Source organism: Quercus suber, unplaced genomic scaffold, assembly GCF_002906115.3.
Source record: "Quercus suber isolate HL8 unplaced genomic scaffold, Cork oak 2.0 scaffold_1, whole genome shotgun sequence".
NCBI classification, from domain to species: Eukaryota; Viridiplantae; Streptophyta; class Magnoliopsida; order Fagales; family Fagaceae; genus Quercus; species Quercus suber.
This window is the reverse complement of record NW_027069468.1, coordinates 2159316-2176022: the sequence shown is the minus strand read 5'-3', so window position 1 is coordinate 2176022 and position 16707 is coordinate 2159316. Positions and strand designations below refer to the sequence as shown.

Genomic DNA, 16707 nt, shown 5'->3' with positions numbered 1-16707 from the left:
AAAACCTATGGCATAGTGGAAATTGATAAACTTCCGCAACAGTTACAATGGTCTACACAAAAAATCTTGCACAACTTAAGCTAAATTAGAAAACAAAAACAAAAACAGAGCGATAAACTTCTTCAACGGTTATAACGGTCTACAAAAAACTCTTGCACAACTTAAGCTAAATAAATAAGAGAAAAACAGAAACAAAAACAAAGAAAGCGCCACTATAACCGTGCAGTATTTTAAATAGAAATAAACACTGTTTCAACTTTCAACAGAATTTAACACTTAGATACAATGTCTGAACTGAGCATAGCAGTATCATGCCAGATTCAGTCCCTAATACAAAGCAAGAATTGAAACTTGGAGGAATTGTACCCATAAAACATTATTTCTTAATCAATCAAATGAGTTGTAGATCAACAAGCAAATCATTCACTTTGACAACAACATGATAACATTACATTACAGTTATCCAATCTCCAATGTCTTCAAATAAATATTCACAAGATGACAACAGAATTCCTTGCCAAATATTGAGTTCTTGGTGAAAGAAGAATAAGGAGATTTCATTCTCAATATTTCCATTCTTTTACCTGAAGGGAGATGAGAGAACCATGGATTCACAGCTGCTTTTAGATGCTGGGGGGTTTTCATCTGCAATCATCCCATGGCATACTTCTGCGTCCAGCTGCGAGCAGTGGCTTCATACTTGGCCCTGTCGGTCTTGTACATGTGAGCAATTTCAGGGACAAGTGGATCATCAGGGTTGGGATCCGTCAAAAGGGAGCATATGGATAGCAGCACCTAAATACAGGAAGTATGAAAGACTCAATGAAAAATTATTTTTATTAATGACTGAAAACTCAGAAGTATAAATCAGAAGTTTATACAATACTGCAAGCGGATTTAAAAATGCATAAATGTTGAAGTTATGATAATTCAAGTATAAATGGCCCATCACTAGAGCTATAATCTTTCAGGCCAAACTCTAGATGGTTCAGAATTCAAGTAACAATGGCTCATTACTAGAGTTCACCATTCAGATTAACTCTAGAGCAGCTCACAAGCCACATCATAAGATAACCATCAACCCATCACTCTCATTTTCATCAAAACCCCCCCCCCCCCCCCCCCCCCCCCCCCTGCGGCCCAACCAAAAATAATTGTTGCTTTATTTTTTTTGTGGGGGAGGGGGAGGGGGGCGTGGTGTGGTGTGGTGTGGTGTGGATTTCATTGAAGGCTTATGGGGGAATGTTAGGGAGATAACGCATTGGGAAGACTCCAATTGAGGCCTTTACACAACATATTGAGACAACCATTAATCCAAAAACTAAAACCTAAGAGTTTAGGCCCAATTATGTTCCATTTATTCCCCAAATTCTTTAATTTCTCTTCCATGTGGGACTTCCACTCAAACATATACACCCACAATCCCCCTCATGTGCAAGTCATCGCTCCTCTATGAGCTTCAAGATCTCTTTATAGGCCACAAACTCCTCAGCTTTTTTACATAACCAGGTTTTTAATAAATGAAATAAAGAGGGGAGAAAGAAAAGAGGGGGGGCGGGATGTTGGTTAGCTTATATAACTTTGTACAACCTCCATGGAAACAAGTATCAACTCTGCACACTCATCCACGGGAACCTTGCACATCCCTGTCCATGAGAACCATGTGTTGCACCATTCTTCTTTGATCTAGCACCATTAACAATACTACTTTGTTGGGCCTTCTAAAGATCATTTGTGCGGGCTTGCTTTGCGATGCACACTTATAGCTCTAAGTATGGACATGTTGTCCCTGCTCCCATTGCGAAAGGAACCACTATCATCCACTTCTATGACCTTGCTATACACTACCAAAAGCTCTAATACCACCTTTTTTTTTTTGTGATAAATAACGAATGTTCATTAATCAAAATACCTAGGTACGCTGGAAGTGTACATGGATAGGAGTACATCAAGCTCATAAATTACAATGATCAAGCAAATATAAAAGATTAGAACATGAAAAAGAATTAAAAACAGAACTCCAATCAAGCAAAAGAGTGGAGGAGGAAAGATTTAATCTTGAGAATCGACCGTTCCTTTCTTGCCTTTCTCGCCATATACTCATAAAACACAATTTGGGACAGCCCTCCACAAGTCTATGTTACGATGTCTACCAAAAGAGCCTTGCCAAGCTGTAAATAAATCCATAATACTTTGTGGCATAACCCACACCATAGAGGGCTCACACCATAGACATAGCTCAAAAGCAATGGGTCAATGAAGAAGAAGATGATTTACCGATTCCCCGCTCCTTTCACACGTATAACACCAAGCCATGACAGGGACACTCTTATTCCATTATCTATCAAGAGTCAAATCTTACCTAAAGCGGCAGTCCATAAGAAGAAAGCAACTCTAGGAGGGATCTTTGAGCACCAGACAGGTTTCCAAGGAAAAAGAGTGTCAGTGGTCGAGAAGAGGGATAAGTAGTATTCACTAACCTTAAAACCCTTATTCTTTGTTGACTTCCAACAAATTTTGTCATACCCCTCACCACTAAGAGGCATAGAATGAATAAGGTCCCAAAAAGAATCTAAATGTTCCAACTCCCAATCTTGGGGCTCTCTATAGAATTGAAGATCCTAGTAAAGCCTCTGATTAGGAAAAGACATCTCTAATACCACTTGTTACGAAGATAACACTTAAGGGTGATTCCAATTGAAGACTTAATACAACATATTGGGATACCACTTAACCCAAAAGGTTAAACCTACGAGTTTGGACTCAATTATGTTATATTAGTATCTCAAGTTTTTTACTTTTTCTTTATATGGACTTCATCACACATGTATACTCAACATGCAACTAAATAAATGAAAGTTTGACTTTCTAACTTAAGGGTACTAATTTGTCATTAAGTAATTCTAGCACCCTCCAACGCCATGGCCACTTCTTTTCACAAATGTCCCTTCAAATTTCTTTTTTCATGTGAGAAGTGAGAGGGAAAAAAGGCCTTTGATAAAACCCAGATGTGTGACCCTATATGCAAGAACATGCATTGAGTGGTCCACCATTTGAGCTACCCATGTGGTTTGAGGAACCACCAAACTCTTCAAAATTCAATTTCCTGATCTTCAACCATCACTAAGGAGATGGTCTGCATTTTGACTCACAATTAACAAGACTGCTTAAGCCTCAGCAAACACAAGCTCGTCAGTAGTTTGAGGAGCTTTATTAGAATCATCTAGATATTCAATTCCCATACCAACATAACAAGAACATTCATATACTGAGAAAAGGCACAGCTTCATTCAAGCAAACAGACACAAGCTCAAATCCGAACCTAACCTAGTTAATAATGTGACCATCAATTCACTAATGTACTAAAAAACAGTACTTATCTATTAAAATAATTACTAAAAAACAGCAGCCTTTTTTTTTATGACCAAAAAAAAAAAAAAAAGACAGCAGCCTTGTAAACGTGTGAAACAATTGACAACATGGAAAAAAAATTGCCTTTCATTATCATAACTTTATTACAAGGTGTGAATGGTAATTATTCCAACAGATATTTGTTTAATTTAATATTGATGTGGTACTCTGGAAGCATAATGCAACATGAATCTAGTAGCCATGAAATTGATCAAAATTAAAAAGTGTATTGCAAAACGCAAAACGATATCAAGTTGTTATTCCATCAAACACCTTATAATCATGCATAACAGCATAAAATCAGACCAATTATGAGGTAATGAAAATAGAAACTATAAAAAGAGGGAAACAGTTCAAAGAAACCTTTGAAATGGTTAGTGCTGGGCTCCACTGCTCTTTAAGAATATCCAGACATATGCTTCCATTGCTATTAATGTTTGGGTGGAATACCTTAGTCCTGAATGCAACCTGAAGTAAATAACAAGGTTACTATTCTCAATTTCTATTATACCAAACACAAGATAACCACAAAAAAATTCAAGACAAGGCAATATTAAACTACCACCAAGGCAGCGCCACTTAATAATAAAAATAGGTTACTATAATTGAAGTGTCAACCATTAGAATATAAGCTTCACGTAAAATTTGCATACAAATTCAACAACAAGTTTTGTTTAGAGAAGCATCACAATATGCGCTTCACATCAACAAAACTCCATGTCACTTTGTAGAATTTATGAAATACAGACCCTAAGGGCACGTTTGGTTCACTGTAGTGGTGATTACAATGTAATAAGAATAAGTATTACAAGGAATGAAGAAAGTTGTGATGAAATAATTATTCCTATTCATCAGTTTAGTGATAACACATAATAAGGTGGTGGAATGGCATCATATTTTGGTCAATTTCATAAAATACCCTTTTTAAAGAGACCATATATTTACACTTTTTGTGATAATTGTTTAGCATTCCATTATGTATAAATTTAATATATGTATATAATGTTATTGTTGAATGCCCAAAATTAATATCTCCATGGTGAGAATCAAAGTTGAAAAGGTAAACAACAAAGCTATAGAAGCAAACTTATCACCAAAGAATGACTCTTTTGAAATAGTACTTATAGAATTACAGCAAAGTAAACCAGAGAGAAAAGAGAATGAAAAGGGAGAAGAGAGAGAGAGAGAGAGTACATGAAGAGCAGAGAGAGAAACAACAAGGAGAGGGAGTGTATGAGAAGAGCATTGCGTTAGTACTTTTGGGAATTTTGGGGTTTTTATTTTTTATGGTCATTACTAGGTAAAAGAATAGCAATTATGACCTATTTGGTAAGGAATAGTTATTCCGCATTTTATAGAATAAGTATTCCAAATGAATAGCCATTACTTGTAATAAAAACACAACCGAACAACCGAACAGTTACACCTATGGAATAGCTATTGCATTATGATGTCTATTACAGTGTACCAAACGTACCCTAATCACAACAATCACGCAAAACCCCAATCGTTCACTTTGATGTGAAGACTTGAATATCTTATGCTTACTTCTTACAAAAAAGCTAACAATATAAGTTTAAAAAACACCATATATTTCTTACGCTTAAGATTTCTAATTCTTTCAATTTGTCTTACAAATAGACCGTGCTTATGTACCTTTAGATAGGCATGTATCAAATACACAAGTGGAAACATGATTTGACTACTAAGCACAAGATGGAAGATGCGTTTAACGAGGAAAACTAATGACCAATATATACCACTCAAACATTAGCAAAAGTTTAATTATCTCCAAACTTTATGCTTAATGAAATTGCTTATGATTAGTAAGATACCCAAATTTTTTTTTTAAATAATGATTAAGTTCAGCAACTAAATAGCAATTTTCAAAACCACAGATTTTCAAGAGGAAGTAATAGCAGATCTTTGATAAAACACCATGTAAATGAGAACCCAAAAAAAGGATGCACAAAAATTTGAGGAACAAGGCTACAAAGCGTATAAACATGATAGGTAAGTCTCGGATGATATGGACGTGTTACAAGATCAACACAACCTCTAATGAGGAGCATCCCTATAATAGATATGCATTAAAAGACAAGGACTCATACATTATACTTGCTAACAAATCAAATATGAAACTGATATTTTGTGATCTGTTTTGTGGATTTATAATGTGTTCAGAAGCATCCTCTTTATTGTTTTACAAATATAATAGCACCTTAAGTGGAACTCAGCTACTCTCATATTATTAGTTTCCACTTTCCACCCAGAGTATCATGTCATTAACAACATTCCAATGAACATAGATCTTTCATGTTATTCTTCAAGTCAGAAAACTATGTCATCTGTCTCTCCCTTCTAACAATCCCCTTTTCTTCTCTTGGTTAGGGCATTTGGTTCAACCTTTTGATCCCCATTTTCTAGACCCTGAATCCAGTGTTGATGCTTATCACCAGTCAGCAAGAGATTTCTACGGCAGTTCTCCATTTACTCTCTCCCATTAATGTTCCACCACATATGGATACATTGTATATATGGAAAAATGCCACTAATTTCCCGAGCACTAATGTCAGGTTAGATTTCATTTACCCCCAATAATCCTAACTCTGTTGCACCTGAAGACACATGAATCAAAATAATACTCATAAACCACTATGGTAAATCCCAAATTTTGATCAAACCCAAAAGTTCTACGACAACCCAAACTACATTTGATAAGGATTTAGATTATTCACTTTCCCATCATCTTCACGCTATAAACTTCAATGGTATTGATCTATAAACCCAGCAAAACTAACACAGCTACAAAATAATGATTTCCACCGACGACATACAAAAGAATTGAATCTCTCAAGCGAAACGAACCTCGAGGTTCAGTTTCACTGCAGGAAGCCAATTTATTTTGCACTAAAGCTTCTAAACAAAGGCAACAACAACTACTTTAAGTAATTATTCAATGTGAAGGGAACATAACTGTACTCCAATAACCACTCGATACGCATTAAATTTCGAAGCTAGCCACGACCCCTATCCCCTATTTCCGTATATTGCAAGCAATTGAAAATAGTACTGTACAAAGAGGACGACCCCTATTGCCGTATATTGCAAGCAATTGAAAATAGTACTGTACAAAGAGGACATTAAATGCAATAAACAAGGCCGAGTAAATAATAATGATAAAAAAATAAAAAAATAAAAAAAAAACTACCTTTGGAGGCTTGAATGGATAATCAGGAGGAAAATGAATAGAAACTAGAAATACACCTCCAGCATAAGGACTATCAGCAGGTCCCATGATGGTGGCTTGCCAATGGAACATGTCCTCAGCCACAGGTCCTGCAGTACAGTAACACACAAATACACAACACCCTCTTTCAATTTACTAATCGTATCAAAATTCAAGCATCTGGGTCACGCATATTATGAGCTAAGATACTTCAAAACCAACAAATCAAAAGTTACCAGCGCTGCAAGAGGTAGGTGGGTCTTTCTGTAAATCCTTGAGCTCCTTCAAGATCCGTTTCGAAGCCATAACTTTTTTGCTTTTCTAAGACTCAAAAACAAACCTTGAAACCAACAACAAACAAAACAATCAGACAGAGTTTTCATGGAAAAAAAAAAAAATATATATATATATATATATAGTAACAGATATTCAGAGAAGATTTAGTAAAGTTTTGATTTTGATGATCGAAACATACACCCAGTTAGATCTGCTTACTCGTCCCGGTGATTGGAGAGGAGCTTTTCCAGTCAGCATCTCAAGGAGGAGGACACCGAAGCTGTACACATCTGATTTATGAGTGTGCTTACGGGTTTCAATCACCTCGGGAGCACGATAACCTGCACTCCGTGAAGGAGTGGCAGGAACATTCATAAGAGGGGTTAGGCCAAAATCGGAAATGGATCCTTCAAGATCCTGGTTGAGGAGGACATTTGAGGACTTGATATTTCCATGAGTGAATTTCGGACCACCCATGGAATGGATGTGGGCAATTCCTCTTGCCGTTCCAAGGGAGATCTTTACTCTGGTGTCCCAGTCCAATGGAGTCCTTCCAGCTGCCCTGTTTCCTGTTATACAATTGAAATTGAGGGCAAAGTGAATTAGTTAGTTGATAGAGCAGGACTCCACATCATGGGGAGTTAGATTATAGATGGATAGATATAAGATTATCCAAAAGGAGTTAATTCACAGATGAATATGGGCGTATCTCATCTGTCACCTAGAATATAAATTTTACAGTAATCTTTTTGTTAGAAATAAGAAGAATTTACTCACAAAGAAAATGAACACTTTTTACACCATGGGAGTTCTTGTTCTAATCCAAGTAAAAAGCCGGTCCACATTAATATTACCATTGGACTCAATTAACAGAAATTCCAATAACATCATCTTCTATGATCTACCTCACACAATATGAATCATCTCCAACCAGCAGGCTGGAAAGACTTTGCCAGGGAAAGTGTATGTTAGTATGTACCATTTGTCTTCAGCGATTTATCACCCAAAAAATACAGAATTCATCAAAGCTCTTTCAGAAAAGTGGTCCTTGATACATACTAGTCCTGGATGGATGAAGGTTTAATAACCACTATGCCACAAAAATTTCACTCAACTGTTAACAGAGCCATAAGGCACACGCAGGTAAACATGTAACTGCAAGAAGGCGTTTCCTTACGGATTGAATAAATATAACAATGCCAATTAAATGTAACATAATCGATTAGTAATTACTAGATGCCACTAGAGAACCTTGTAATTATCACTTCAAGACCTTACAAAAACCTCATATTTAAATGTGTTTTTGACTAGCTGCACCATGAATTCATTTATCTTACACTAAGTGTGGAAAAATTCATGATGATCATCTCTCACAATGTATTTTTTTTAAAGTAAATTTATCAATCATAATACTTTTTTTTTTTATAAACCTATTAATCATAATACTTCTTTCTCCTTTTAGTGCTACTTTCATGATTCCAATGGCAGTGGTAACAAAAGAGAAGTACTACAATGATCTCAAAACAATATAGAGGGTTACGATGATCCAAAACTGAATGAAATAAAGAGAGGAAATCACATACCATGCAATAGTGTAGATAAGCTGCCACCAGTGACATAGTCATAGACAAGGAGCTTCTCATCTTTTGAATAATAATAAGCTCGGAGCGGCAGAACATTTGGGTGGTGCGCAACCCTACCCACAATTTCCATCTGCTGTTCAAAGTCCCTTTTTCCAACCACCACTTCCTTCAACCTTTTCACCACCACTGTTGTTGCCTCCTCCAAAACTGCCTTATATGCTGTGCCATAACTACCCTTTCCCAACACTTCAGCGGAAGCCCTCAACAGATCCTCAAGATCAAAGTTATAAGAACAACCTTCAAAGAAAACAAGCTTGTTTTTCTCAGGTTCCTGCACCCCACTCCCAAATTCCTCTTTAGGCTTCTCACTCCTCCCTCCACTTGAAGCCTTTCCTTTCGATACGCCAGTGCCTTCACTATCTTTCTTCTTTAGACAGCAAAAAATAATAACTAGAGCTAACAATGACAGCAGCACGAACCCTCCAACTGCAATTGCAATTATAGCTCCCAGGGACAGTTTCTTTTTGGAGCTTTTATTTGAAGGACCCAGTGGTGAGGGTGGATTGAAGGTAGGAGATGGAGAAGGTGGTGGGGTAAAGCAAGCTTTTAGAGGTGGTCCACATAAGAGAGAGTTTCCCACAAAGGATGAATTAGAGTACTTTTGAAGGGGTAATGGAATGGAGCCATTAAGATGATTGTAGCTTAAATTCAGACGTTTGAGCCTAGGGAGATCAATTGCAGGTATGGGTCCAGAAAGGGTGTTGTTTTGGAGGTTCAATCCGGTAAGTTGAGTCAAATTTTGTATTGTTTGTGGAATGTTACCAGAAAAGGAATTGAATGATAGATCCAACACAATGAGCTGAGGGGAAAAGGAGGTAGGAATCTCACCAGAGAAATTATTACGTTGGAGGTATAGGTACTGGAGTGAAGGAAGAGAGGTAATATCAGAAGAAAGATCACCAATGAGAAGGTTAGATCGAAGGCTGAGAACCTCAAGGGCATCAAGCTTACTGAGGGTGTTTGGTGGGATGCTGCCCACAAGTCCAACCCCAGGGAGCCGGAGCTTAAGCACACGAGTGCGATCTGGTGTGCAAGAGACACCTACCCAAGTGCAGACTGGGGTAGCAAGGTTCCAGTTGAGGTTACGTCGATGGGGAACAGCAGCAGAAAAGTTAAGAAGTGCTTGCTTATCTGAGTTCAGGTCAGAAATAGCCGGGGTAGAAGAGTGATTATGATAAAGAGGGAGGTAAGTGCTGAAGTGTGGCAGAACCTCATGGGGAGTTGTTTGACAAAGGGACTGTAGCAATGAAAATGTAACCTTTGGAGGCCTTGACAATTTCCTGGTTTAGTACAAAGACCACATAACAAGATTAACAAGCCAACCAGCAACAAGAGCAAGAAATCCCGTTCTCACCCACACATGAATTGTTTGCAAATACTATTACAAGTTCATAATTGAATAAGTAAACCAATAAACATATCTCCTGCATTTGTGGTAGTGGCCGCAATGCAGTAACCAAAAAGGAAAGAGATAAATAGAAGTATGGACAAGAAACAATAAAGTGCAACTTCTAGTAAAGATTTAATTCTACTCTGTTTTTGTTTGACAAATGCAAGTTTTCATGAACAGCAGAAGAAAATAAAGAAGAAAATCTTTCTTCCATTTCATCAAACTCATGAAAGTATGGTTCACTGTAATACAGCAATATACATTCAGAAAGCAAAGAGAATCCAATACCTCGTGTATTTCTCCAATGATGCATGCTTAGATAACACAGAAATGCATATCTATATGCTAAGGGACTTGATCTAGCTCACATGTGTACCCAAATTGTCTATGTGAAAGTGAAAATAATGACTTGTATTTTATAGGGGGTTACTTAAACGACCTTTGGGATCTCTGGAATCTTGAAACATCTACTCTCAACTTTCCCATTAGAAAAGTTAAGTCGTTTTTTTAATCTTTCTTTCTATACCCGCACCTAAATGAAATTTTACAGGCAATTGCAAAAAGTAATCAACACCCAAAAGCAGAAGGGGAAAAAACTTTTCCTATTTACAAGATCATTCTTTTGTCTCTCTATGAAAAATAATATTCCAATTAGCAATTATATGCATACCAAACAGAAAAATATCCTTGTCAGTAGTAAAAAAGGCAATAAGGCACACAATGTATGTGCTTGTCCAATGTAGAGCACTAAAACCAAATTATAATTCTAACCAAACTTAAAATTAAAAAAAGACCCAAAGAATTAAGGGAAAAAAAATTGAGAGGCTCAGTCAGAGGAATAAAGAAAATATTTCTCATTTAATTTTTACCTTAAAAAGGAAAGTACACATTATTGTTAGCTGGAGTTGTTCAACAAACTCAGGTCCATTTAAAGTAAACTATTGTCTTAAACAAAAACCAACCTAATTAGCAACATAACACGAAATTGAGATAGAATTTTTTGGAAGAACATTGACTAAAATCAACAACGTGGGCATTGAAGTTTTAGCAAAAGCTTTCGTTGCAAATTGAAAAAAACTGCAATAAAATGTGAGGAATTCACAGCCATTGTCGAAAACTGCAATGACCCAGATCTACAATAGGCTTTATCAATACGCAAATGCATGACCCATTAACAAAAAATGGGCTCCAAAGTCTAAGCAACCAAAAAAAAAAAGAGACATACCTGAAGAAAACATGAGAGAACAGGAGCTTTAGCTAGCTATTTTTCATACATTAAAGTGTTGACAGCTAAGCTCCCGTGAGAGACACGGCAGTGGGTCAGAATCACAGCATAATTTGGGTGGCCAAATCCAACGGCATTTGCGGAGAGAGTCTTGAGTCTACGAACTATGAAGTGGGGGAGCTAGCTGAGCTTTAGTTTCAGATCCAGTTAGCTGAAACTAGCTCATGGCTTCAGCAACAAACAAAGCCAGTAACTCTCTCATAGAAAACTTCATAATTGGTTGAACATTTTCAAGCAGCAGTTGAAACAGAAGTAAAAGTAGTTGAAGAACATACAAGTTTTCTTTCTTTCTTTCTTTGTCTGTATATTTTAATATTGAAAGAGAGTTTTTGTTTGGAGAGAATGAAAATAAAAAGGAAGGCAAAGGGAAAAACTAAAGGAGAAGAAAGAGTAAAGAAGAATAAAAAGAAAAAGAAAAAGAGAGTGCGTGAGAGCACTGACTTTTTGTCTGGCAGTGTTGGGTGTCGAGAGAGAGAGAGAGAGAGAGAGAGAGTCTGATGAAACAGACTACTCCAAGTTTAGTTTAAGAGAAGACTTTTTTTGAGTGAGCAACAAAAAAACACCCATATTTATGTTTTGAATCTGGTTGATTAGTATAGAAGAGTGTCTGAAATGCTGCCTCAATGCAAAGTACTACTACTCCTATATGAATCCTCCTAAGTAGTAAGTACTAACCACACACAAACAAAAACCAAATTTGTTGCGCTTGGGTCCTTTTCATTTTTTGCCCTCCACGGCTCCACCTATCTAATTTTCAGTCTTTTTATTTCTCTCATTATTACTTCTTTTTTTTTTTTTTACCACACCAACTTTGGACTAATGCTTTGGACAGTTTTTTTTTTTTTTTTTAGGACCTTAGGACTTGTTATATATCTTGGTGATTTAGTACACAACAAATTGTACTATAAATCCACCTTCCTTCTCCTTTTTCCTTTTTTGTTTTTTTAAGTACAAGACTACCCTACATATTGTGTGAAATTGTAAAACATCCCTCATAGTCTTTGAACCCCATCCCTCTCCCATTTGTGTTTGTTTTTCAAAAAAAAAAAAATATATATATATATATATATATATCACATTGTTTAAGAGAGTAACTTGTCCACCCATTCTTTAAAAGTTATATATCATGAATTTTGAACGAAATTTGTGGTGTATATTTATGTTAGAATTTCATTCTCTCTTTTAAATGTATTTATTTACAAAAGTAAAATTCATAGTCTTAAATATACAATTGTTTACATTTTTCCCAACAACTATGAAGTGTCCTTTAATAAATGTTAATAATGAATTGATAATCAATAGTGTGTAGGTTGAAGTAAAAATTAATACAAAATTGTCATCTTGATTGTCAACAAATTATTCAAAAGGTTGTGTATATAACATTAGCGGTTACATGATGTCAAAAAAAAAAAAAAAACCNTCTGCTTACCTGAAAGGGAACCACAACAAGGAAATGGAATCAAGATTCAGAAGGGTGCGATTGTGATTTTTTACTATTACTATTATAGAGTCACGGAAAGAGAGAGAGAGAGAGAGAGAGAGAGAAGAGGTGAGTCTAGAATTTTCTCTCTTTTAAAAATGTAGTAAAGCATTTAGCGTGGAATCAACGTCCTTGTTTTTTCCAAATTTTTTATTACTCAACTAAAAGAAAGATAAGAGAAAATTCTTTCTTTGTCGGAACAATGATTTTTATCTGATTTTGGTTCCTTTTTGTTTTGTGTTTTTTTGCAATATCGTCCTTGTCATTTTTTACTTTTTTTCTTAATGCCCCACCTTATCTCTTTCCCTTTCATTTATGTCCGTGCATGTGGTATCATTTATTCGTATGGGGTCCGTGTTCATTTATATTCTTTGCTGCTTGATTGCTTCTTCTTCCATTATTGGCCACTAATTAATTAAGAATTAATAACTTACCATAATAGATAGTTGTTCTTTGGTCATTAAACATCAATTAATAAAAGACTAAGTAGCATTACTTTTTATCATAGTTTAATAAGATAGCCATCTATAATATTTTTCATCATATTTTGCATGTTAGAGATTTGGTCATAAAAAGACTAGGTAGCATTTACTTTTTATCATAGCTTAATAAGATAGCCATCCATAACAGTTTTCATCATATTTTGCATACTAGATTTGGTCATAAAATAATGCTGGTTTTGAGTCTGGACTGTTTAGCTCTGTGGCCTACACAACACAATGTTCACCAGCCAAAATGGGTCCACAAGAAAGTCACAGGAAAGTTCCCTGATTGAAGATCATTAATTAATTAATTCACAATGTTTAAAAATAAAATATTACAACAAATCATGAATTGAAAAACCCAAAACCAAAATGAGAGTAAGAACTCAATGACTAAGAAAAATGGCACAACTGGAAAGATTCACACTGTACCAAGTCATACATGCAAGAAAGGTTTTAATAACACTTGGGGGAAAACCTCACTAGGCATGTACAAAAATAAAATGTTCAATTCTGCATTAGATGAATTCTTCACAATTGTAACTTGAAACTTGGCAAGCATACACCAACAATGGTTTTAGGCAATCATGGAGTCTGCACATTTGAGTCCTTGGATTTGTTCTCTTCAGAAGATGGCCGGTTCTCTGAGTCTGATTGCCGGATTTCTTCAATCATTCTAACAACTTCATCCATGGTAGGTCTCAAGTCTGGCACCTTTGCCACACAGGACATGGCCAATTGCAAAAAAAAAAAAAAAAAAAACCATTATCGGTTACATCATACATGACATTGCTACTGAAAATTAAACATTTCTAAAATCTTTTAAGTTCATGCACTTAATGAACATTACGCTCAACTATTATCCTAGCTTTGAGACCTCAATAAATTAATTTAAAAGTTTTTTTTTTTGAGAAACTTATTTAAAATTTGGAAAATGCTAACAAATTTCCAAAAGGCATTTTTTATTGAAGCATTTTAAGAAAGTTTTTATAAGAAAAGAAAAAAAAAATTAATGTTTTGACAGTTTTTTCAATTTATCATAAAAATAGTATAAAATTTTTCCTAAAATAATTTTGTAGGGTCACGATTTTTGGCCCAAGCCCAAAAGAATTGGTCGATGGTCTAATGAGCCCAATACAATAAATTTTTAGAGAGTGGGATGAAGAACTAGGTTTTAGTGAAGGTTAGTACCGGTTAGTATGGATTTTAAAGAAGAACACACAAGTAAGATATATAAAAATGATTGAAACTGTCATTTGAGGAGGCAGATAATGATATAAATCAATATAAATGGTTAGCAACCCAGTTCTGCTACTACAGTAGTCTCTTCCTATTTTTTTCGGATCTCCCTATCATGCAAGGTTCTTTACATTATATAGTTCCTTTCAGTCTATCTTGATCATACACTTGTTAGTCATTTAAGCCTTCACTTGAGTGCATGTCCCATCAGACACCTTCTTTGGCCTCTTTGTGAGTTGCGGTGACCAAGGAAATACTGTTCAGGAGTCTTCTCCACATAAATACGGTCAAAAAAGTAACTACAAGGCATTTAATGCGATGATAGCAGCTTTCCTTTAGATATTTCCTAGCCTCCTTCACTCTTGCATGTCTTAGAGGTATATCTCCACCACTAGAGATTCTATAGATATCATTCTTACAGCTGAAATTCATACTTGAGGCGTGTCAACCGTTGCCGAGGATAGATTACAACTCAGATCACCCTTTATTTATTTCTTACGCATCAGACTTTAAATTAGAATTTCTCCACTCTATTTGTCTCTCCTCGGATGTAATAGTACCTTCGAATAAGGCTCAATGCTCAATATATGAAATTTTAGGCCCTTTTCCCCCACAAGTTTATTAATAATTGCCCTAGGGGTCCTATTAACAGATACTATTAGGGCATTTGTTGATAGACCATTTTATGAAAGTTCTGACATAAATTTGTGAGAAATATAAAAAGTTGTAAAAAAAAGTCAATTACTTTTCTTCCTTTTTCATAAAAAAATTTATAAAATAGGTTTATTAACAAGAGATTTTTTTTTTAAGAAACAAACACACACACACAAGAGAGAGGGAAAATGATTCTAACACAAAAGCACACCACAACTCTACTCAAAAGCCATGGTAACTTTTAAGAGATGGTGAGGCAAGTTATACTACACACAACACACTCTCTTGATGGGTAATTGTCTCACATTGCTTAAAAGAGTGTGTTGTGTGTAATATAACTTGCTCTACCTCCCTTAAAAGTTATCATGGCTTTTGAGTGGAGTTGTGGTGTGCTTTTGTATTAAAACCCCTTATCCTCTTCTTTGTATGTGTGTATTTTTTTTTCTTAAGAAAAAGAATGGGTAATTGTCCCACATTGTTTAAGAGAGTGTGTTGTGTGTAGTATAACTTACTTCACCTTCCCTTAAAAGTTACAATGGCTTTTGAGTAGAATTATGGTGTACTTTTGTGTTAGAACCCCTTTCCCTTTCTCTTGTGTGTATATGTTTCTCAAAAAAAAAAAAGGATAATTGTCCCACATTACTTAAGAGAGTATGTTGTGTGGAGTATAACTTATCACATCCTCTTTTAAAAATTATCATGGCTTTTGAATGGAATCGTGACGTGTCTTTATGTTAGAATCTATTTAATTCTCCCTTGTGTTTGTGTTTGTTTCTTAAAAAAAAAAAAAAAAAAAAAAAAAAAAAAAAAAAAAAACTAGAGCTTTTGAGCTTTTATTAATATTTTCCTTTAAAGAATTCAAATGAGTAGATTTTACATTTACAGAAGCTCTCTGAAATTAATGATTTGACTTTATAAAAAATCAGTTTATAAAATTGAGGAGTATTCCATTCAAGATTTCGTCAAACATTAATTTTCTGATTTTTTTTTTTTTTTTGATTTGTAAATTTTCTGATGTTGAATGAAGGGTGACAACTCCTTTCTAAAACTTAGGTCCGGTTCAGTGACTCGGGTGGTGAGCGGGGTCAACTGCACCCCATTGCATCGGTATGGGACCTTATTAGAGCAACGGGCCATCTAATACAATATCATTGACATGTTGAATATTTTATTATAGTACTGATGCTCTTTGAAAAGATGCTTGGCTGGTATTCAAATCCTACATAATTGGCTGACCTGGCACCTCAATTTCTCTTTTTCTTCCATTTTTAAGGGTTGAACAAATTATTTTAGAAGCAGAACTTTCATGGCATTTCTTTTTCATAACTATTTTATATATTAGACTGTAACTATTTATTTGTTACTTTCACATAAATCTAGTAAATTTTGTTTATATCACTCACAACCAGCAATATACAACATAGACGTAGCAAAGAGTATAACTAAATTTGTGGTTCTAAAATTATTGGTAAAGAATACCGTTGACTAGCGCTCAATTGAATGAACCATAAATGAGAATGTTGAAAACAAGAACTCAAGACTAAGGCCAAACTATATAAATTCTTGGTGTTATCCCGTGTGGACCAAAATAGGCATTTGCCCCTTTCGCCAAATTTCT

At 35.3% G+C, this 16707-nt stretch overlaps 2 protein-coding genes across 2 annotated transcripts; both read right to left on the bottom strand.

The window, feature by feature from the left end:
- Nucleotides 1-208: 208 nt before the first annotated feature.
- LOC112024610 (ubiquitin-conjugating enzyme E2-17 kDa) lies at nucleotides 209-12862 on the bottom strand. The gene is made up of 5 exons (XM_024057228.2): nucleotides 12664-12862; nucleotides 6877-6980; nucleotides 6623-6750; nucleotides 3775-3879; nucleotides 209-795 (listed from the first exon to the last, which is right to left on the bottom strand). The coding sequence occupies exons 2-5, from the start codon at nucleotides 6944-6946 to the stop codon at nucleotides 652-654; spliced, it is 447 nt and encodes a 148-aa protein (XP_023912996.1). The 5' UTR covers nucleotides 6947-6980; nucleotides 12664-12862; the 3' UTR covers nucleotides 209-651.
- LOC112024615 (probable inactive receptor kinase At5g58300) lies at nucleotides 7070-11809 on the bottom strand. Its single transcript, XM_024057233.2, is given in 4 exon segments — nucleotides 7070-7485; nucleotides 8500-9714; nucleotides 9717-9839; nucleotides 11175-11809. Coding segments are annotated over 4 exon segments (1767 nt in total). The 5' UTR covers nucleotides 11188-11809.
- Nucleotides 12863-16707: the final 3845 nt, after the last annotated feature.

What these genes read in the sequence shown, in the direction of transcription:
- LOC112024610 (XM_024057228.2), bottom strand. Translation starts at nt 6,946, where the DNA reads ATGGCTTCGAAACGGATCTTGAAGGAGCTCAAGGATTTACAGAAAGAC. An exon ending in ACCTACCTCTTGCAGCGCTG is followed by an intron (nt 6,751 to 6,876) that starts GTAACTTTTGAT and finishes ACTGTACTGCAG; the next exon opens with GACCTGTGGCTGAGGACATG. An exon ending in ATCCATTCAAGCCTCCAAAG is followed by an intron (nt 3,880 to 6,622) that starts GTAGTTTTTTTT and finishes TATTTACTTCAG; the next exon opens with GTTGCATTCAGGACTAAGGT.